The 24,024-nt window shown below is 40.0% G+C and overlaps 1 protein-coding gene across 1 annotated transcript in view; it reads right to left on the bottom strand.

Moving 5' to 3' along the window:
* Nucleotides 1-624: 624 nt before the first annotated feature.
* tspan7b (tetraspanin 7b) overlaps nucleotides 625-24,024 on the bottom strand; it is a 111,094-nt gene continuing 87,694 nt past the window's right edge. The window contains exons 2-8 of the mRNA XM_060833047.1: nucleotides 19,336-19,524; nucleotides 15,698-15,772; nucleotides 15,032-15,127; nucleotides 12,843-12,998; nucleotides 8,278-8,361; nucleotides 4,995-5,079; nucleotides 625-1,471 (exon numbers count right to left, since the gene is read on the bottom strand). Coding sequence (XP_060689030.1) covers nucleotides 5,011-5,079; nucleotides 8,278-8,361; nucleotides 12,843-12,998; nucleotides 15,032-15,127; nucleotides 15,698-15,772; nucleotides 19,336-19,524 — 669 coding nt within the window. The 3' untranslated portion in view covers nucleotides 625-1,471; nucleotides 4,995-5,010. The remainder of the gene's footprint in view (nucleotides 1,472-4,994; nucleotides 5,080-8,277; nucleotides 8,362-12,842; nucleotides 12,999-15,031; nucleotides 15,128-15,697; nucleotides 15,773-19,335; nucleotides 19,525-24,024) is intronic.

The following is a 24,024-nucleotide window of genomic DNA, read 5'->3' as shown; positions in this document are numbered from 1 at the left end:
TTTGGCCACGGGGAGATCAGTGGTGGGCAACAGGTCCAGCGGGTAAGCTTGTTTGAGCCTTGTATGGATATGAAGACAAAAATACTTCATGGCCCTCATCCAGATGGAGAACCCTTCAAAGTTAAAAAGTGTGGTGCTGGAAAAGCACAGCCTGTCAAGCAGCATCCGAGAAGCAGGAGAATGATATTTCAATCATAAGCTCTTCATCAGGAAGGGAGAACCCTTCAAGGCTTACCTACACACACGGAAGAATTTCAACAATTCTGCCACTAAATCCTTCCGAATTAATCACGAGTTAAGGCTTGGATGTAAACTTCCAGATCATTTTGTCTCAACAATTTTAAAGAATGACCACATATTCTATTGTATTAAATTAGGACTTGATGTTAACTTTTCAGAAGACATGCCGCATTTGTACAATTTGGCCAAAGGGCAAAGCCCATATAGAGTGACAGGAAAAAAGACAAGCAAATCGAATCTACAGGAATATAATTATGAAGCATTTTGATATTTGCATCACCAAAATCACAGCATAGCAATGAAAGAGGGAGACTTGAAAAGAATTGTAATTAACAGTATTTATTAATGCAGAATTCACATAAGCTCACAATGTTGCAGTCATGTTGGCATGCTAATTGGTGGCTGTTCTAAAATGCATTAATTTCAGCTACAGATTGTTTTGGAAATGTTCATCAGACTTGCGTAACATAGATTCATCCCTTGTTAAATTAACAGGAAACATAATGGCTGATTAACATCCTTCTACATACATTACAACAGAAATATTAACATATAAATACTCAAAAACAGAAGCAATATTATTTCACGTAACAAACAATACAATTATAACTGCATTTTATATGTGATAGGATGCTACATTTAGTGGCATAAGCAGCAATGTTTAATGACACTATAATTAAAAAACTTCAATTGTAGTTTAGGTTCAGGGAAACAATCTTCATTCTCCCTTCAAGTAATACATTACTATTGTACTTCTATTTTTTTCCCCTAGATATCCATTTATTTCATTTCTAAGCCCATAGGCAGAATAACAGTGTATGAAACAAATTAAAAACTATAATATCTATATTAAATAGTCATCAATACTTATCACTATAAATAAAAAGATGTAAAAATTCCAGTGACACTGCTAAACAGCCTCTAATCCCTCCCCCCCAAAAAACCTCATAGATCACTACATGCAGAGCCACATCAATGCAGTTATGGTACATGTTGTAACATGTCATGATATCCATTAAACTGACCAAGTAGCAAAACTACTGCAGTCATCAGCATCTTAAAAGCCTTGATGTTCAATATGAAAAAGGGAAACTACCCCTTTATTGCACAACTGTATGACAAGAAATGGTGCACTACCAAGAACAGAAAGGGTAGTGTATTCGAATTCAGAGGATGGTGGCCTGATCTTCTACAAATCCTACATTAGAAACTGTCCAATTAGACCATATTCCTGTAAAAGAAAACAAACCATCACAAAATTGTCCAAAAAAAATCTTTTAGAGAATAGTCATATAAATACATTTTCAGATTTCCCGACTTCCCTTATTCGTATCTTAAGGAAAGCAGTACAGCATTTGACAGATGGGAAGGACAGTCTGATAACTTTCCCAGTTTATCATATATTTGATGCAATTGTAGGCAGTGAATGTCAGATAATAATTTAACCCTCAGACTATCGCATCAAACACAATTATGTACCTAACTAACTCCCAGGAAGCCTGAACAATTTTCCCTATTTGCAGAACTGAGACAGCAAACCTAATTGATAGCACTTACTGTAAATCCCAGTGAAAACTGTAAACCTGGCACAGATCAAGGATCAACTCTTGGTCTACACGGCCCAATACCACACGATGTAATACTTCCTTATGAGATACAGCATCAAAATTGTTATGTTGTATCTTAGGGTTTTGGAGTCACATAGAAACTAGGACAGAAATAGGTCATTCTGTCCCCATGCCTGATTCAGCATTCAATAAGGTTGTGGCTGTTTACGTTTCAAATTCCAACATTTCCATTAACTCCCAGTAACCATGGATTTTTGTTATGAATGGAATCAATCTACCTCTGCCTTAAAAGTATTAAATGACCCCACCACCACAGCCTTCTGAAGCCAAAAATTCCAAAGTCATACAAACTTCAGAATTCTCTTCATCTCTGTCCTGAAAGGGTGAATTTCCTACACTGTATTTACTGTTAGAGGGCCTATAGACTACTCCCATTAATGACTTCTTGTCTCCACTAATCCTCATCTCCACCCAAATGATTTTTATTTTTAATTTGCTTTATCGTCACACGTATCAACATAAAGTGAAAAGTACATTTTTGCATACTAACCAGACAAATCATACCTTACAGAAATACATCAGGATAATAAAACAGAATGCAGAATATAGTGTCACAGTTACAGGGAAGGTGAGGAGTAAGATCAATTCTAATACATGAGACATTTGCTCATAAGTCTGATAACAATGGGGAAGAAGCTATCCTTAAATCGATTGGTATGTATTTTCAAATTTTTAATCCTTTTGCTTGATGAAAGAGGGTGGAAGAGCATATAACCAGGTGGGAGGGGTCTTTAATTATATTGTCTGCTTTCCCAAGGCTGCAGGAAGTGTAGACTGAGTCAATGGATGGAAGGCTGTTTTATGTGATGGTCTGAGCTGTGTCCGCACCTCTCTATGGTTTGTTGTGATCTTAGGAACAGCAGTTGCCATACTAAGTTGTGATACAACCGGATAGGATGCTTTCTGTGGCGCATTGATAAAAACTGGTAAGAGTCATTGTGGACATGTTGAATTTCCTTCACCTTCTGAGGAAACAGAGGTATTGATATGCTTTCTTGTCTGTACATTGATGCGTTAGGATAGGTCATTGGTGATATTTACTCCGAGGAGCGTGAAGCTCTCAACCACCTCTGCCTCAGCATCATCGTTACAGACATGGATATGTTCTCCACTCAGTTTTCTGAAGTCGATGCCCAGCTCCTACATTTTGCTGACATTAAAGGGAGAGACTATTGTCTGTACACCATGCCACTAAGCTGTATATCTCCTTCCTGTTCTGTCTCACTGTTGTTTGAGATCCGACCCACTAATGTGGTATCATCACCAAGTTTGTAATGGGAGTTGGGACAGAATTTGGCCACACAGTCATGGGTGCATAAGGAGTACAGTGGGGGCTGAATACACAACTTTGAGGCACCAGTGTTGAGGATTATTGAGGAACAAATTCATCTAACTATTGTACTCACACCATCCTTGATTAAAAGTGCTCTCTCTCCACCTCTACCTAGCTCCCTGTTCTTCTCGAATATCAGACACTTCTCATAAATAAGTAAATTTTAGATTAGATTACTTACAGTGAGGAAACAGGCCTTCGACCCAACAATTCCACACCGACCCGCCGAAGCGAAACTCACCCATTCCCCTACATTTATCCCTTCACCTAACACCACGGGCAATTTACCATGGCCAATTCACCTGACCTGCACATCTTTGTGACTGTGGGAGGAAACCGGAGCACCCGGAGGAAACTCACGCAGACACAGGGAGAACGTGCAAACTCCACACAGTCAGTCGCCTGAGGCGGGAATTGAACCCGGGTCTCTGGCACTGTGAGGCAGCAGTGCTAACCACTGTGCCACCCACAATTATTAATTTTACTTTAATTTTATTTCATTTATCTTTCCTTATTTTTTCACTGTTCTGTACCTCTTATTTCTTGATTGTCTCTCTTTCTCTCACTCCCCACTCTCTCATCACCTTTTTCCTCTTCTCTTCCCCCATGCTACCCTTCTCCCCTCTTTTCCATTTTGCCTCTGCTTCACCTATTCCCAACTCCCCCCCCCCCCCACCAACCTTCACATACTTTGTCACATGGCACTGGCTTCAGCATTGGTCATTCACAGCATAATGGGCTTAAAACTTGTTATCCTACAACCACATCTCTAAGGGTGAATTTACTTCAATAAATATGATCGATTTGTTTACTTTGTTATGAATGCTTTGCACATTCAGGTACAGAGCCTTTAGTTTTGTCTTTTTATTACCTTTGTAATAACTTGTCTGGATTGCTGGTTAACATTAGGTTTCTTCTCTCTTTCTTTCTGTCATTTTGTCATCTTCATTTCTAATTAATGTTTCAAATTAACATTTCTCTCTTCACTGCCCAGAGAGTTCCAATCTCAGACACTTGTCAGAGCTGTAAAAAATGAGGTCTGCAGATGCTGGAGATCACAGTTGAAAATGTGTTGCTGGTTAAAGCACAGCAGGTCAGGCAGCATCCAAGGAATAGGAAATTCGACGTTTCGGGCATAAGCCCTTCATCAGGAATGACTGATGAAGGGCTTATGCCCGAAACGTCGAGTTTCCTATTCCTTGGATGCTGCCTGACCTGCTGTGCTTTAACCAGCAACACAGTTTCACTTGTCAGAGCTGACAATCCTCCTAATGTCACTAAAAAAATAATGTGTGATGCCACAAACCTACATCTGGGAAAGATTCCAACAACTATCATTCAAAAGACAATCAAGGACAAGTTTCATCAAACAATATAATTTGATCTATTCAGAACAAGATTTTGAATACTTCCTAAATGTCTCTTCCAATGCCCTAAGCACAATTTTCTCTCCTAAATTTTCATTCTTTTGAAATCAGTTTTGGGGCAACAGAATAGTGAGATAGTACTAACGGTTTTAAATGTAATTAGAATTAATCCAGAAAATCCAAATTCGCCTTTTCTCCCTCCTCAAATTCAAAATAAAACTATACAAATGAAATTAGTAAAAATTTTGCTAAGACAACTCTAGATCAAAAATGCCTGATTTGATTTTAGTTTAGTATGCAATTGTAAATTAGCTGCTAATTTTGAAACCATTTTGACCACTTCTGCTGCATACATTTTCTGAAAATGGTATTTGTTCTGCATACTGTGGAGCAAAGTTAACAATTATATTCACAAGCACAACTTACCTTCTTCAACCCTGTATTACACCATTTCATACTGGTTTGCAGTGATGAATCGAGACAAACAACATGCCAGCAACATTCCGATTAACTGGAAAAGGAAAATAAAAACTGTGTCATTTCATGATAAAAATGGGATAGAATTTTGAGCTGGTTTTTAACTTGTGTGTCAGTGTTTACATCAAGTACAACCAAAAGAGAAAATGTTGGAAAATCTCAGCAGGTCTTGCAGCATCTGTAAGGAAAGACGTTTTGAGTCTCACTGACCCTTTGTCAAAGCTTAAAAAAAGGGAGAAATGGGGAGGTATTTATACTGGGCTGAGAGAAGGTGAGTCATGGCTTTAGAAGCAAAGGTAGCAATAAAGAGTTGATAATGACAGTACATAGAGAGATTATAGGGAGATTAGGAACTGTGAATGCCTCTCCCCTCTTCCCCCCTCCCCCCCCCCCCACCGCCCCCACCACAGCTTCCAACCTCAGTCTCCGAACCCCGGACAGCCCGTTTCTACCTACTCCCCAAAATCCACAAGAAAGACTCTCTCAGCAGGGCCATTGTGTCAGCATGCATGAACTTATTTCCTCCTATCTTGACTCCATCCTTACTCCTCTGGTTCACTCCCTCCCCAGAGAAAGTGAGGACTGCAGATGCTGGGGTATCAGAGCTGAAAAATGTGTTGTTGGAAAACGTTGCAGGTCAGGCAGCATCCAAGGAGCAGGAGAATCGACGTTTCGGGCATAAACCCTTCACTCCCTCCCTACCTACATCTGGGATTCCTCTGATGCCCTGTGGCACATTGACAGCTTTCAATTCGCAGACCCTAACCACCTTCTATTCACTATGGATGTGCAATCTCTTTACACCTCCATCCCACACCAAGGTGGCTTGAAAGCTCTTCGCTTCTTTCTCAAAGAGGCCTGAACAATCTCCATCCACCACCACTCTCCTCCACCTGGCTGAACTCGTTCTCTCTCTCAACAACTGCTCCTTCAACTCATCCCATTTTCTCCAAATCAAAGGTGTAGCAATGGTTACCCTCATGGGTCCTAGCAATACCTGCTTTTTCATGGGGTATGTGGAACATTTCTTGTTCCAGGCCTACCCGGGTCCCCTCCCACAACTGTTTTATCGGTACATCGATGACTATTTCAGTGCAGCTTCATGCTCTCGTCCTGACCTGGAAAATTCATAAACTTTGCCTCCAGTTTCCATCCCTCCATCAACTTCACCTGGTCCATCTCCAACATTTGCCTTCCTTTCCTTGACCTTTCTGTCTCCATTTCCGGCAAAAATCTATCCACTAATATCCATTACAAGCCCACTGACTCCCACAGCTATCTGGACTACAGCTCTTCTCACCCTACGTCCTGTAAGGACTCTATCCCTTTCCCTCAGCTCCTTCGCCTCCACTGCATTTGTTCCGATGAGGCCGCTTTTCAAAATGGTGCTCTTAATATGTGCTCCTTCTTCTCCAACCGTGGCTTCCCACCTACAGTTGTTGACAGGGCTCTCGACAGCGTGCGGTTCATCTCCCGTGCCACAACCCTCACCCCCTCTCACTCCCCTCCCCTCCCAGCGCAAGGATAGGGTCACTCTTCTTCTCACCTTTCACCCCACCAGCCTTCACATGCAAAGAATAATTCTCCGCCATTTTTGCCAACTCCAACACGACGCCACGACTAAACACATCTTCCCTTCCCTTCCCCTGTCTGCATTCCGCAGAGATCGTTCCCTCCGGGAGGAGTGGACTAGGTTGTCCATCACCCCTAACACCTCTCCCAACACACACAGCACCTTCCCCTGCAATCGCAGAAGGTGCAACACCTGCCCCTTTACCTCTTCCCTGCTCACCATCCGAGGCCTCAAACACTCAATTTAAGATTACGAAGCATTTCACTTATACCACGTTCAATTTGGTCTATTGCATTCGTTGCTCCCAATGTGATCTCCTCTATATCAGAGAGACAAAATGCCGACTGGGTGATCGCTTTGCTGAGCATCTTCGGTCTTTACGCAATCAGGTCCTGGACCATCCCGTGGCTTGCCACTTCAAAACACAGTCCTGCTCCCATGCCCACATGTCTGTCCTTGGCCTGCTGCAACGTTCCAGTGAAGCTCAACACAAACTGGAGGAACAGCATCTCACCTTCCGACTAGGCACGTTACAGCCTGCCGGTCTCAACATTGAATTCAACAGCTTCAGATGATTATCCCATCTCAACCCCTCTGTTTTCATTCTGCTCCGTAATTTTATTTCATTAATTTTATTTTTTAAAATTCTTTTTCATGGTTCTGTACCTCTTATTTCTTGATTGTCTCTCTTTCTCGCACTCCCCACTCTCTCATCACCTTTTTCCTCTCCTCTTCCCTCTTTGCTACCCTTCTCCCCCGTTTTCCATTTTGCCTCTGCTTCACCCATCCCCTCCCCATTTTTGTCACACAGCACTGGCTTCAGCCTTGGTCATTCACAGCTCCTAATCTCCCGATAATCTCTCTATGCACTGTCATTATCACCTCTTTATTGCTACCTTTGCTTCTGGAGCCATGACTTTATTCCTGATGAAGGGCTTTTGCCCGAAACGTCGATTTCGCTGCTTGTTGGATGCTGCCTGAACTGCTGTGCTCTTCCAGCACCACTGATCCAGAATCTGGTTTCCAGCATCTGCAGTCATTGTTTTTACCTCACCTTCTCTCAGCCTAGTATAAATACCTCCCTATTTCTCCCTTTTTTTAGCTTTGACAAAGGATCAGTTAGACTCGAAACGTCAGCTCTTTTTTTCTCCTTACACAGATGCTGCAAGACCTGCTGAGATTATCCAGCATTTTCTCTTTTGGTTTCAGATTCCAGCATCCGCAGTAATTTGCTGTTATTTACATGAAGTACAGACTGGCAAAATGTAACAGAATTCTATTTGAATCTGGTCTCATAGATTGGCAATGGGTGAGCCTAATTACATCACTTCAAGTCTCTCTGCAACACCATTACAAGACAGCATTTCCCTGTCCTTACCTTGGAAAGAGGGCACTGTTAAAACAAAGCAAGGGATACACCAGCTAAATATGACAGCAGATTTCATTACTATCATTCAAACTGATGGATCCGGATGACAGTGTCAACCATTTTGACCATCATCCAAAACCTGAAGAAGGATCATTTCCCTTAATTATAGAAATAAGGGGTTAGATAATGACATTACCAACAACAGGTCAGAGTTCCCATTATGAATCCCAGCAGATAAAGTTCTGCATCAGGTGTGCGATATCAGAAAATGACCCTAGTGATGATTGTACCTGTAGGAAGGCAATTCCAAATGCAACGCCAGCAATAATTCCCATGTTTGTCTCCATGAAGCTGGTCACCAATTCATAACAGCCCTACAAATAAAAACAGTCAACAAGTTAATGGCATTTTCTATGTAATTCTTACTAACATACATTTATCAGCCCTATATGTGATGATCTACTTGAATTCTGACCATCCTTTCGCAAATACATGTCACATTCCTTCCTTTTGGCTTTCTCCCTTAAAGACACTGACTCTTTGTGGATGATGTTTCTACTGATGCCAGCAATTACTCATACTTTGCAATCATCGTCTGGTATTCTCTCGCCAAAGAGAGGAGCCAAAGGATGTGGTTTACTTGGACTTTCAGAAGTCCAACATAAGTGATTTGCATGTAAAATTAAATCACATGGTACTGACATCAATAGAGAACTCGTTGGTATACAGCAAACAAAGTTGGAATAAAGTCTGGTTGAAGATTTGTAGCTCGGGTGTCCATTGTTGTGGTTCTGTTCACTGAGCTGGAAGTTTTTGCTGCAAACGTTTCGTTCCCTGGCTAGGGAACATCATCAGTGCTATTGGAGCCTCCTGTGAAGCAGCGCTGATGATGTTCCCTAGCCAGGGAACGAAACGTTTGCAGCAAAAACTTCCAGCTCGGCGAACAGAACCACAACAAAGTTGGAATAAATGAGTCTTTTTCCAAGTGTCTGCCAGTGACTACTGGGGTGCCTCAGGGATAAGTGCTTGGATCTCAACTATTCATAATATATATATTAATGACTTAGTTGAGGAAACTAAATGTAATATCTCCAAGTGTGCAGATGTCACAAAGCTGGATGGGAGAGTGAGTTTTGAGGAAGATACAGAAATGCTTCAGTGTGATTTGGTTAAGTTTATTGGCTGGCTAAATGCAAGGCAAATCATGAATAATATGGATAAATCTGAAGTTATCCACTTTGGCAGCAAAAACAGGATTATTATCTGAATGATGATAGATTTTGCAAGGGGAGGGGTCAATCCTTTTTGCTGAAAGTAAGCAGGCAGCTGCAGCAGCAGTTAAAGGAGCCAAATGGTATGTTGGACTTAATGGTGAAAGATTCATGTCCAGGAGCAGGGGATGTCTTGCTGCAATTGTACGGGCCCTTGGTAAGACCACACCTCGAGTATCATATGCATTTTTGGTCTCCTTGTCTGAGGAAAGATGTTCTGGTTATGGAGGAACAGAAGGTTTACCAGACTGATTCCTGGGATGGCAGGACTGATGTGAAGAGAGAGACTGGATCAGTTCAGATTATATTCACTGGAATTTAGGAGGAGGAGGTAGGGAAATCTCATTGAAAGCTATACAATTCTAACAGAGCTAGAAGGGTAGATGGAGGATGAATGCTCCTGATGACTGGGGAGCCCAGAAACAGAGGTCACAGTCTAAGGATACAGGATTGGCCATTTAGAAATGAGATGAAGAGAAAGGTCTTCACCCAGAGTGTGGTGAACCTGTGGAATTCTCTGCCACAGAAAGGTGTTGAGGCCAATACACTGAATCATCAGCTGTGATCATATTGAAAAGCTGAACAAGTTTCAAGAGCTGAATTCCTTACTCCTCTCCTATTTTCTGTTTCAATATTTGTCAACCTCTCTGTTCTGCAGCCTCTTTTTGTTCACCTGTCAAATTGGCTTAGTGTCAAATTTTGTCTGCTACACTTCCTGGGTAATTCATGGTGGCTTTGCTTCACTATAGAAATGTATGTTCTTGTTTCACAAAAATATGTTTTGGTTTACAATTTACTCCAAGTAGTTGTCTACTCTTAACAGGCAGTCTGAGCAAAGTCTTCATTCAAAGAAAACAAATTTCTTGCATCAATGTTTATAAACACTAAAACTGTGATTAACTATAACATCAGGACAGCAGCAACAAGGGACTTACCTTTTTATAGTAAAGGTTCTGAGAAATATTAGTCATTGGAAGTAAGATCACAGATGTTAGTCCTCCAAAGGGAAAGGGATGGTGTTGGATGGCATAAGAAACAATGTTCTGGATGTAGGTTTGCTCGCAAAGGTGTTTGGGTTTCTTTGGGTTGGTGATGTCATTTCATGTAGTGATGTCATTTCCTGTGGTGACGAAATGATATCACTAACTCAAAGAAACCCAAACATATCAATAGAAAGCAGGAGCCAGCAGCAGTACTTTGCCTGGAGGCCCACTGAAGATGTTACCTAGTAGGGTGACAAAATGTTTAGAAATGAACCTTCCAGCTCAGCGAGCAAATTTACATCCAGGACCTCAACCTGAGCTACACATATTCTCAAAACTTGCTAAGAAGCAATGTATTTATATATTCGGTTCTGCCATAAGGCGGTAGTTCCATTCTTGTGCAATCCCATGTTAAGAAAATTGCATAATATCAGCACCACCAACACTAATGGGGCCAGATTAATTTTATAACCAATACACACTTTAAAAGTCTGTGCTATAGAAACAGGTGTCCTCAATTCGTCAATCGCATTCTAGTGAATTTGCATTAACGAAACACACATTATAGCACAACCACCTGTATAGCAATAGCACTTAAATCCACTGAATCAAATCAGTGGGTGAAAATCCTGGAATTCCCTCCCTAACTGCACTGAGGGTATTCCTACACCAGAAGGGCTGCAGCTGTTCAGGGAGGAAGCTCCCTATCACCTTCTCAAGGGCAATTATGGACGGGCAATAAGTACTGGCCTGGCCAATGATTTCCAAATCCCATGAACCAAAATAAAATCTAATAATCATTAATTTTTCAGGATTTTGTTTATTAGTACTGCACTCACTTCTGAGTCTAAAAACTGCATTATTAAGCACCACTAACTGACTTAGAACACAAATTTAGACTGCTGCTGTGAATAGATGGGAGTGAACGGGCAGAATAAAAACAGGCAAACATAGCAAATTGCACAATATAAGCTGTGATAACGTTTCTCTTCATTAGAATTTACATTCTCTGGCCATTTACAAATATTTGAATGCGGAACAAAAGTTGGCCATTCAGCCTTCAACCCTGCTCTGCCATTTCATAAGCTCGTGGCTGATCGGATTTTAACCTCAACTCTATATTCTTGTATATCCCCAATATCCTTTCATTCCCTTGGTCATCAATATTCTATCTAACTCAGCCTTAAAAATATTTAAAGATTCAGCATCCCCTGCCTTTTGAGGAAGGGAATTCCAAAGACTCTCAACCCTTTCAAGGGACTTATTTTCCCTCATCTCTGTATTAATTGGGTGCATCCTTATTTTTAAACTATGACCCCTTAGTTTTAAGTTCTCCCAGAAGGAGAAACATCCTTTCCACATCCACCTGATCAAGCCCCGTCAGGATCTTATGTTTCAATTAAATTACCTCTGACTGTTCTAAATGCCAGAGAATACAGGGATAGCCTGTCTAGCCTTTCCTCATTGTATTTTCTGCTCATTCCAGGTATTGGTTTAGTAAATCTTGTCTGAACTACTTCCAAAGCATTAACAGCCTTTATAAATACAGGGACCATTACTGTACATAGTACTCCAGATGCGGTCTCATGAACAACTGAAGCATTACCTCCCCAGTTATGCATTCAGTTTCCCTTGCAATAAAACAAAAACAACATTCTGTTAGCTTTCCTGAGTTCATTGCTTTAATCCTCTCACTGAGCAGTAGTTCCCCAACTCTAAAACTAGAGCACTGAGCATTTCTAACAGTCCCTACAGTGCCTCACAGCGCCTGTAGACCTGTGTTCAATTCCCGACTCAGGCGACTGACTGTGTGGAGTTTGCACGTTCTCCCCGTGTCTGCGTGGGTTTCCTCCGGGTGCTCCGGTTTCCTCCCACAGTCCAAAGAGGTGCGGGTCAGGTGAATTGGCCAAGCTAAATTGCCCGTAGTGTTAGGTAAGGGGTAAATGTAGGGGTATGGGTGGGTTGCGCTTCGGCGGGTCGGTGTGGACTTGTTGGGCCGAAGGGCCTGTTTCCACACTGTAAGTCTAATCTAATCTAATCTATCTTTAAGATAATTGATTAGATTTTTCTGTGACAGTTCATGGATTGCCACAGTAGGGTGGAGGAAGGAAAGTGGGCAGGATCATTCATGAATATTTTCTACATTAAAATTAATGGGCATAAGACAGCATTGTCTCTGTGTCTTGGCTAAGTGGTCTTCCTTTCTGGCCACTTACTTGAACCGGAAAATCCTGAAATGTCAGACAGGAGTTCTTCCTGCCTTTTCAATTGGACACTTAAAATTTCAAGTTTGGAGGAGCAGGAAGTTCTCTCAGTATGTTAAAATTCTTTGCTCAAAAAGTTACAGATGAATTGTTTTTTATGGAACATTATCTGTAGTTTACATGCTCTATAAAGCTGCATTACTGTGACTGTACTTTTAATATCATTTATTGATTGTGAAGTGAGTTAGGTTATCTGAAAATGAGCATAATCTTTAGTGAAAATTTATTTCTTTATTATGTTTCATTTCCTTTGTGTATTTAAAACTAAAAGTAAATTCTGCACAAAATTCAAGTTGCAAGTGCAGTAAGACTTCTCAAACTCCCCATGTGTCTATACCTGTTGGTAGACTTTAGTGGCAGCAATAGTCATGTTCCGTAAATCCTCTGGGTTACAGTCACTGCTGTTTATACAACAACTCCGAGGAAAGCTGTGCTCAGGCCAGTAGGTGCTGGTGATCCAGTTTGTGTAGTTCTGCACACCACAGCAGCGCAGCTGCAAAAGAGAGACATTTGACTTGTATAAGTGTGATTTTGCTTAGAGCAAGAGAAAGAAATAAAGTAAAAACAATGAGAGAGAAATAAAGAGGAGAAAAGGATAGGGAAAAAGCAAATAAAATCTGGATTCATAAAACATTAAACATTATGTTAATTATTGTTTAATTAACGGAGTCTTTGATTTTCCTATCAGTGATAAAATACAGATAATCAATGCAAACCTCAAAGAAAGCTGCCCACAAATCCTATTGACCTCAGGTGTTGCTGCATCCCATTGGGAATTTGATTCTGGCACCAACTATAGGGAATGGCTGAGCTTCTGTACAGCCAACCTGAAATGAATCATTGTACCATAGATTGGCAGGGGAGAGTCTCAGGAATACTTGAACCTCATTTATATAAACATTGCCAAATATTCAATCATTCAAAATGAAAGTTAGTTTGAGATTTCTGACTCTCTCGTGACCATTGTTTTCAGCAGAATTGGCACAGCAGAGTTCTGCCATATGCTGATCTTTCTTGAATCTATCCAGTTTCCTACCAAAGTGGCAAGATATGCGATATCCAATATACATAAACATTTTGTAATGACATAATTTATAGAAATACATCATCCAATGTATAAATTGTTACTTGTGCACTAGAAAAACTGGATGAAGGGGACACCTCTTTACTCCTGGCATCCACAGCAGCAATGGGTAACCTAGAGGCTATTTAAATGGAATTGTTCAAAGTGCTTATGTAGTCAAACCAATGTAAACAAATCAGTGATTAAATGCCAAAACATTGACATTTTGTTTTGACTTACACCAGCATTAGAGTGTGAAGACCAGTGTCTTTTTATTTCTGTTTTCATTGTGGATTGAAATGAGAAAAGAATGGTTTGTAAAACAAAGGATTGCTGTGTAGTTTGAAAGCAAGTAATTATACATTCATTCTGAAAGCTATTTGTACAGCTGGCAGTTACAGCAGACTAACTCAAGCTGATGGATTGTGTATAGATGGAGCTCTGGTTGGCAAGGAGTTCATTGGTCTATGGACCAGTGACCAGTTATTGATGATAAAGGCCTTCTACCTACCAACAACCTTGTGATAGTTTCTTGAGTAATTGAGCAGCTTGGAACTAGGAACAAGATACAGAGAAGCTGTCTGGTCTCCACCATTCTGTGCAGGAAGCCATTTTAAACCTGGAGAAAAGCAGTTCATCTTTCCTTCAGCCGTTGCTGTAGGCTATGGTTTTTAATTGGTAAGTTAAAAAAAACATTTTATTACAAGTTCACTAGCCACTCTATTCCTCTTGCAACCCAGTGAAAGCATCTAGAGAAGAACAACTGTGAATTAGAGTTTTCACCAGTGCAGTATCACACAAGAAACTCTTATGAACAGGAATCATGGAACCTTTTTTCCAAATTTCCCTTCTGGCCATAATCTATGTATTTTCCTATCTATGGTGTGTTGGTGTGTGTAAGGGGAAGTTTACAAGAGGATTAGAGGTTTAATTAGTAAGGTTGTATGCTGATGGTTTATAATTTTTTTAACCTGCAGCTTGAGTCTATTTGTAATACTTAGTAATTCTTTTTCAGTATATAACCTGGTCCATATTCCCTTCCCATTTCCCACAAGGAAGCCTTCAATCCCAATATGGCCTATCTCTTCCCCAGTCCTGATTGTAGTGCTACATTCCACTCAAAACTGATCTTTCAACTCTCCTCCCCCACTCTTTCCCTTGCCTAATCCTGGGTACCCATTTTTTTTTTGCCCTATTACTTATTCAGCTTATATTCAACTTTTTCAAAATCTCTAGGACAGGGATTTATCTGATATAAGTAAATACAGTACTGAAATGAAAGAGCAGTGAAGGGATATACCAGTAAACAAAGTGTAACTACATGTAGACAAGCTTTCAGATCTGGTTTCAACATTTACAGATATGCTTTTTGTCTATTACAGCCAATATTTTTGTAATAATCCTTGCCGAACTCATAGGAAGAGAACTAATTACACTCGACACAGTAGTTTTAAATGACTTACACTATTCTGTACGTCATCCACTGCATGACTTTGCTCGTCTTTTCCATTGTAATTATGAACAGCATCTGTGTAAGTCTTGAAAAAGATGTCCTTGATCTGAGAAAAACAGAACAATATTTATTATTTGTACAAAAATGCTATTGTTCGTATTGTACTGAACAAATTGCACTTATAATAGTCTAAAATGTTCCAAAGCACATACAGCTGGATCAACAAATTGAATAGGAAGGAAGAGGGGTTAAAAGATGCAACCTAAAACCCAGTTAAAGAAGTTATGAAAAGGACTTAAGATAGGCAGAGAAAGTAACACAGAAGAATTGAGAAGGAGGAATTCCATAATATAATTGGCAGAAGGGACTGCTCCTGATGGTGAAATGGTGACTGGGGATGGGATGGGATGGGATTGGGGGGGTGGGTGCAGTGTGTAAAATGTCTGCAGTTTCACGTAATGATGTCTGTCATTTCATAAAGAGGGTGAAACTGAAACATTCTCTTTTAAATTATTGTTTCATATATGTCTCATGCTTGTTTTGCAGCAAATACATTGCAAATAAATTAGATAATTAAGATAACACAAATATTTGCAATACAGATGAAAATACAAGAACAAGATAAAGGATTCATGATCTTAGATTCTAATTCAAGTAAGATTACACACAAACTTACCTCATGTCGGAACACAAATCCTGAAATGCCAGCCACCAACTCTGCCAAGAATACCAAGGAGAGGAACATGGCATACTGCAAACAGAGAAGCAATGGTCTAGATGTTATTGACATTAAACATCATTAACAAGGTAAACCCAAAAGTACGTTGAAAGGAATTCCTGCTTCTGCTAAACTACGTACTCAAAAATAAAATGTGGTAGCACCTGAACTCAGGAGTTACAAACAGAAATCAGAAAGATAAACATCAAGGCTTTCAGGAGGGATTAGACAGCCATGGCTGACAAAGAAAGTCAGGAAATGTATTAAAGAAAAAGAGAGATCCTATAAAGTGGCCAAGAGCAGTGGGAAATCAGAAGATTGGGAAGGCTACAAAAACAAACAGAGGATAACAAAGAGAGAAATAAGGAAGGAGAGGATCAAATATGAAGGTAGGCTAGCCAGTAATATTGGAAATGATAGTAAAAGTTTCTTTCAATACATAAGAAACAAACAACAGGCAAAATTAGACATTGGGCCACTTCAAACTGATGCTGGAAGCCTAGTGATGGTAGATAAGGAAATACCAGGAGAAATTAACAAGTACTTTGCGTCAGTCTTGACGACATGAGTAATATCCCAACAATTAAAGGGAGTCAGGGGGCTGAGTTGAGTATGGTTGCCATTACAAAAGAGAAAGTGCTAGAAAAGTTAAAAGGTCTTAAAATTGATAAATCTCCTGGCCCTGGTGGGATACATCCTAGAGTTCTGAGAGAGGTGGCTGAGGAAATAGTGGAGGCATTGGTTGAGATCTTTCAAAAGTCACTGGAGTCAGGGAAAGTCCTGAATGATTGGAAGATCACTGTTGTAACCCCCTTGTTCAAGAAAGGATCAAAACAAAAGATGGAAAATTATAGGCCAATTAGCCTAATCTCAGTTGTTGGAAAAATTCTAGAATCCATCATTAAGGATGAGGTTTCTAAATTCTTGGAAGAGTAGAGTCTGATTAGAACAAGTCAACATGGATTTAGTAAGGGGAGGTTGTGTCTGACAAGCCTTTTGGAATTCTTTGAAGAGGTGACAAGTAGGTTAGACCAGGGAAACCCAGTGGATGTGGTCTATCTAGACTTCCAAAAGGCCTTTGATAAGATGCCACATGGGAGGCTGCTGAGCAAGGTGAGGGCCCATGGTGTTCGAGGTGTGCTACAGGTATGGATTGAGGATTGGCTGTCTGACGGAAGGCAGAAAGTTGGGATAACAGGTTCTTTTTTGGAATGGCAGTCGGTGAGAAGCGGTGTCCCGCAGGGTTCAGTGTTGGGGCCTCAGCTGTTCACATTATATATTAATGATCTGGATGAAGGAACTGGGGGTATTCTAGTGAAGTTTGCCGATGATACGAAGTTAGGTGGACAGGCAGGTAGTACTGAAGAAGTGGGGAGGCTGCAGAAGGATCTAGACAGTTTGGGAGAGTGGTCCAGGAAATGGCTGGTGGAATTCAACGTGAGCAAATGCGAGGTCTTGCACTTTGGAAAAACGAATAAAAGCATAGACTACTTTCTAAACGTTGAGAAAATTTGTAAAGCCAAAGTACAAAGGGATCTGGGAGTGCTATTCGAGGATTCTCTAAAGGTAAACATGCAGGTTGAGTCCGTGATTAAGAAAGCGAATGCAATGTTGTCATTTATCTCAAGAGGGTTGGAATATAAAAGCACCATTGTGCTCCTGAGATTTTATAAAGCTCTGGTTAGGCCCCATTTAGAATACTGTGTCCAATTTTGGTCCCCACATCTCAGGAAGGACATACTGGCACTGGAACGTGTCCAGCGGAGATTCACACGGATGATCCCTGGAATGGTTGAGGATCCTGGGATTGTATTCATTGGAGTTTAGAAGATTAAGGGGAGATTTAATAGAAACTTACAAGATAATACATGGCTCGGAAAAGGTGGACGCTAGGAAATTGTTTCCGTTAGGCGGGGAGACTAGGACCCGTGGGCACAGCCTTAGAATTAGAGGGGGTCAATTCAGAACAGAAATGCGGAGACATTTCTTCAGCCAGAGAGTGGGGGGCCTGTGGAATTCATTGCCACAGAGTGCAGTGGAGGCCGGGACGCTAAATGTCTTCAAGGCAGATATTGATAAATCCTTGGTGTCACAAGGAATTAAGGGCTATGGGGAGAATGCTGGTAAGTGGAGTTGAAATGCCCATCAGCCATGATTAAATGGCGGAGTGGACACGATGGGCCGAATGGCCTTACTTTCACTTCTATATTTTATGGTCTTATGGTCTTGATTTTTCACTGAAAAGATGCCTTGCACCTACTTTTCTCTGCTCTCTGCTGAACAAAAAGATCTTGGAGTGCAGGTTCATAGTACCTTGAAAGTGGAGTTTAGGTGGACAAGGTAGTGAAGATAGCACTTAGTTTACTTTCCTTTATTGGTCAGAGTATTGAGTACAGGAGTTGGGAGGTCATGTTGCAGCTGTACAGGACATCGGTTAGGCCACTTTTGAAATATTGTGTGCAATTCTGGTCTCCTTCTTATCAGAGGGATGTTGTGAAACTTGAAAGGGTTCTGGAAAGATTTACAAGAATGTTGCCAGGGTTGGAGGGTTTGAGCTCTAGGGGGAGGCTGGGGCTGTTTTCCTTGGAGCGTCAGAGGCTAAGGGGTGACCTGAGAGAAGTTTATATAATCATGAGGGGCATGCATAGGGTAAATGTACGATATTTTCCCTGGGGTGGAGGAGTCCAGAACTAGAAGGCATAGGTTTAGGGCGAGAAGGGAAAGATTTAAAAGACACCTAAGCAGCAATGTTTTCACACAGCGGATGGTGCGTGTATGGAATGAGCTGCCATGGAAGTGCTGGAGGCTGGTACAATTACAGCATTTAAAACAATGGGTATATGAATATGGGATATGGGCCAAGTACTAGCAAATGAGACTCGATTAGGTTAGGATATCTGGTCAGCATGGACGAGTTGGACCTAAGGGTCTGTTTCTGTGCTGTACACCTGTATGACTCTACCTTAGGGATAAAGGCCTTTATGCTCCATAAATTCATAATTTTGGAAACATGTTCATGTGCATCTGTAAAAGGAAAAGACAAATTTGTAAAATACAAGAGCCTGGCTCAGAGAACCTACAGATGTTCCTGAATTTCCAAGTTTATGTATTTGTTTGTAGTTGCATTGGCAGTTTTTCTTTATAATAGTTTGGACTGGTAGTGTTTTTCCTCTCAACCTCTTCCTGAGAACATAGTTTGTGTTCAGTAAAATTAAGGAATTGCTTCTTGAAAAGAGTCATCCTGTCATCTTCTAGCCTGCTTGTAGTTGCAATCCCATGAGAATATGTGCAGGTCAGTGTGCTACAATCTGCCACTGCACTATGTTTTATTGGAAAAGAAAATGCAACAATTACACAACTCCAATCTATATACACTCTCACATTTCAATTCTCACCAGCCCCCACCATTTTCACTGGAGTGTCAGACTTGACAAGGTGCATGAATGACTGGTTTCAAATTACATTAAATTAGCAGATGAACAGAATTGCAAAACTGATTTTATCAAATACAGCTCCAATAATTGTCTGTTCAATGAAAGTGCTTCGAGGTATGTACAATGCTCATGTTCAATGCAGCAAAACTGTGTGTCACTTACGAGTTTCAACATCCATGGACTTCCACGACATGTTGCAAAACAACCAAAGAGGCCAAAGACAACAATGGTAGTGCCAGTCCCAATGAGTACGTAAGGGGCATTTGTGGAATTCTCAGCGACGAGTGAGATATAAGTACCTAAGGTGAGTTTACCCCATACTCCAACAGCCAATAGGACAACACCTGTGATCTGCAAAAAAAAACATCTGTCAACAACCACTTTAAAAAAGGACTACCTTCCACTTCTTAAGGATATAACATTCTGGAAGGGAACAGAAAAAAATCTGAAACTCCATTTATGTGAGAATAAAACAATACTTAGGGAGAGTCAAGCCATAATGCAACTCGAATGCTCCAAATTATATGTCCTGTGGATGGTACAACATGCAACCACACCCACACAAAGCTGAGGTTGTCTGGGGCAACCTAATTTAAGTGGTGAAGAAATAACTGGCCTTTTATGTACTAACAGAAATGATAATTTGTGTTCAGACAGATGTTTCTCCCTCCTAATGAAAGAGTAGGAAAATGCCATTTGGAAGCAGTGATCCCAGCATTCAGAATACAAGTGAATTATGAAACATTGAGTCACATTACAGCCTCGAATTGCCGGTATAATGTTTAATTATTGATAGAGGAAATCTGATGACATATTTTGGCTTTTTAAAAAAATATTAATTTGTGAATAATGCTACACTGGGCTACCAAAATTGGTTTTTAGCATTAGAACATGGCTTTTTGGTGTGATCATATACTGGCTGCTTTCATGCTTATTGGCTGCCTGCCAACAGTGTGCAATTTCTCTATCGAGAATGTGGTGCTGGAAAAGCACAGTAGGTCAGGCAGCATCCTGCTCCTTGCACTCTGATCTCCAGCATCTGCAGTCCTAACTTTCTCCCTGCAATTTCCCTATGCTTATTTTGTAGTGCATTTCTACTTAAGCAAAGACTGCAGTGATGTTAAATTTGCAGAATACAAGCAACATTCTTTGAATAATGCAAGAATGATACACCTTATAGCAGCTTTTGGCTGAAGAAATGGGTTGCTATGATACATAGATATGTACAAATGGAGACTGAATGGAGCCTCAGGGCCATTTAAACCGTGAAAAACAAGGGAATATGATTCTGGTAATTTTGTCCTCATTTTTGTTGATTTATTGATCCAGAGGTTGAGAGTAGTGCATTTTGCTCAAGTCTCATGTACATTTCATGCAGTGCTTTGCTTTTTCCTTTTACTAAATGAAGTAATCAATTCTAAATTATTCCAATGAGTCAATGATGAATGTACATTGGCTGAAATCTTGATTAATGTTAATTCACCCTCATACCTTCATGAAGAGTGTAGTTTGCACCTACAATCTCAGGTCAGTGGAATAAAAGTGAGAATTAGTGACTGATGATCAGACCAGATGGGACTAAGAAATATCAAGTAACAACTAAACTCTTTGAACTTTAAACAAAAAGAAAATACAAAATAATACATTGACGTTGATGTCATATTTTGAAATGATGGTGTTTCTTGCAACAGAAAGGTTAGCAGTGCAAGCACTTTGCTAGAAAACGTTTGGAATGCTTTTTCCTTGTGTTCAGCAAATGTGATCACATGAAGGTGTAATATGTTAGACACGTCCGCAAATAAAAGAGTCTGATGGCAGTTAGTTTATATCTTTAAATGTAAAGAATGAATGTATTTGTATAAGTTTCACAGATGAACAGCAGTGATGCAGGATGACTCCTCCCTTTAAGGCTGCTCCAGATAACTTGTATGCCCTTGTAATGACCTTTGTAAAAGTCACAGCCAATACCACACAAGATAATGGTTTACATTACGCTGATAAATGCTGGGTGAAACAATCGCCAGATGATGTGTCAGGACTCCAGCCTGACATAGCAGTTTTGGCTACATCTGTTGTAGTAGGAGACAATGAACTGAGTAGGTGCACAGTGTCACCTGTTTTCTCTGGGCTGTCTTCTTGATCAGCTGAGTTTCTTGTTCCTGTTTGTCTTTGCCAACACTGTTTCAAATAGTCAACCTTCAAAGGTCACAGCTGTCAGCTAATGTCTCTCAATTGTCAGTGTCCATGCCCACTATTGTCATATCTCACTTGCAAGTAGTCTTGCAGTAGAGATGTGGATGCCAAGAGGTTTTGTCTCAGTGGCTTATTCATTGTACAAAGAATAATTGAGTATTTGGCCATTATCCATCCAGTGAATGCGATTGAGTTGGTGCAGATGACATTCGCTTAGCAATGAGTATATGCTGCGGGAATCAGCTCATTTCAGGACCTCCAAACTGGGGACCTTGCCCTGCCAAGAGATGTTAAGGATATGTCTGACACTGTGAAGATGGAAACCAGTCAGCCTTTTTACTCCTGCCTAGTATATATTACCCAGGTTCCACCATTGAAGAAGAGTGTGCTGAGGGTGCAGGTTTGGTCGACTTGCAGTTTGGTGTTTTCAGTCAGGTTGCTGTTATTCCATGCTCCCTCAGTTTAGACATAACAGCTACAACATTTGTAATGGGGGAGGTGATGGCATCATGGCAACATCATTGGACCAGCAACTCAGAATCCCCAAACTAACTTTCTCAGGGCTGAGATCAAATCTCATTGGTTTTATGGTGACACATAACTACTGTTAACTGTCTTAAATACCAATCAGGTTCACTAATATCTGTTGGAGAAGTAAGTTTGCCATCTTTACCTAGTCTGGTCTAATCTGACTCTAGTTCTACAGCAGATTTATTCTCAACTGTCCTCTGGCCAATTAGAGATGGGCAATAAGACCTAGCCAATAATGTCCACATCAAAAGAAAAAAAAAGTTTTAAAATAGCATTAATTTCACCTTCAAGTGGAAGTATGGCCATTACCCTCTTGGACAATAGTTATCTCAACAATAAACAAGGATTGAACCCCAAATATTCTGAATTGCAATCCTTGTTTTACATTTTTTCAATAACAAGCCACTGGAGTAATGGGACTGACTGGTAAGCAATAGTTCCTTCAAAGATCTGATTGTCTAATATAAGTGCCTGACCAGTACCACAGAGATACTGGCTCTTTGTGTAACTCGAAAAGTGAAAAAACAATAATCTGACACTTCTCACCCAAACTCTGACAATGCAGCTTTGATTAAATATTCCTTTATGAAAGCATTGCATTGTTTCAGAGTAATCAATTATTCCATCTATCAATGCTAAAATTAAAAATGTTAACATAACCCATCTGCACATTTTTAAACAAAATATTGCAATACTTTTGAAATAATATTCTGACAATATTGCTTATTTAGCACAACTCTGGTAGTGGCCCAGGTATGTGTGACTTTAAATAAACCAATTATCTTTGAGTGTTTAGGAACAACAAATTTCTGGTGTAAGTTTTTTTCTCGGTACTGCACAAGGTAGAACATATGAATATGTTGAACATTGGTGTCTAAGCATGAAAAGACACTTCCAAGGTCGAGATCTCACAAAATGCGGAATTGGAAATTGACAATAAACCCTGCAGTAGTTTCAAAGATCATTTTCAACCAATATTGAAAAGTTAGGGAAGAACACAATGCATCTTACAGTTTGCTCACCATTAGATGACAGTTTAAAAGGACATGGTCTGGTGGAATGGCATTAGCAGCTAGCTTTTTAATTTGCATGTACTGGACAACAGTAGGATCTGAATGTCCCAATAGCGTGCATCAGTGGAACTCCCGAGAATGCTCTAAAAGAATGACGCTTTCTGAATTTAAATTGTCTTTCTATTAAAGAGATCCAATTCTTGCTGGCATCTACTAAACATGGCTTTCCTGTGCTGCATTTTATACCATATAAAGAAAACAAGCCTGAGATGCACCAGACAAAAACCAAAGAACTGTAGATGATGGAAATCCGAAACAAAAACAGAAATTGCTGTCAAACATCAGCAAATCTGGCATCATCTGTGGAGAGCAAACACAGCCAACTTTTTTAGTGCAGGATTTCTGGAATAAAAGCAATAATTCTGCTTTCTCTCATAGACCTACAGTTCTATTGCCTTTATAAGTTTCTCCAACAGTTTCTGTTGTCGTTAAAAATTTGGCATGTGACTAAACACATCAATCCTATTTCATTGATGAAATAAAGCAAACCTTTTGATTTTGTACAGTCTGCTGCTATTTCAAACAATATTAGTGTGAGCATTAATTGAAGGTTTAAAGGGATCCACTGGCCAGCTCAGTGAATTTTCTATACTTTGGCACCATCTAATGGAGCTCATTTGTAATTACTTTACACCTCGTGAATGCTTCAACACATCTAACATTGGAAAAGTATATAATTCTCAATCTAATCTGATTTTAAATTGAAATGTTCTTGCAGCTCCTAGAATTAAAAAAAACTGAAATTTGAGATAACTTCACAATAATAGCTAGCACTTGATACTGTAGAATAGACTTTTAATTTTTTGAAATCTTTTTTCTTTTACTGGGATGGAAAAGTAATCTGCATGGAGATGCATAAACAAAAAAATTAGAGTACTACAAACACATTTTTGTAATATTGGATAACAACTGAATGAAGGCAATAGAGTAGAATGAACAGTTAATTGTGGTAGCAGTAGAGATTTAGCTATATGTTTGATGGTGATGGAATTCTGTTAGTTTATTATGCTGTATTTTGTTTTTCAAGAAAAAATGATTACTGAGTACATTGTCT

This window comes from Hemiscyllium ocellatum, chromosome 12 (genome assembly GCF_020745735.1).
Source record: "Hemiscyllium ocellatum isolate sHemOce1 chromosome 12, sHemOce1.pat.X.cur, whole genome shotgun sequence".
NCBI lineage: Eukaryota > Metazoa > Chordata > Chondrichthyes > Orectolobiformes > Hemiscylliidae > Hemiscyllium > Hemiscyllium ocellatum.
The sequence above is the reverse complement of the archived record's forward strand: the minus strand, read 5'-3'. Positions and strand labels throughout refer to the sequence as shown.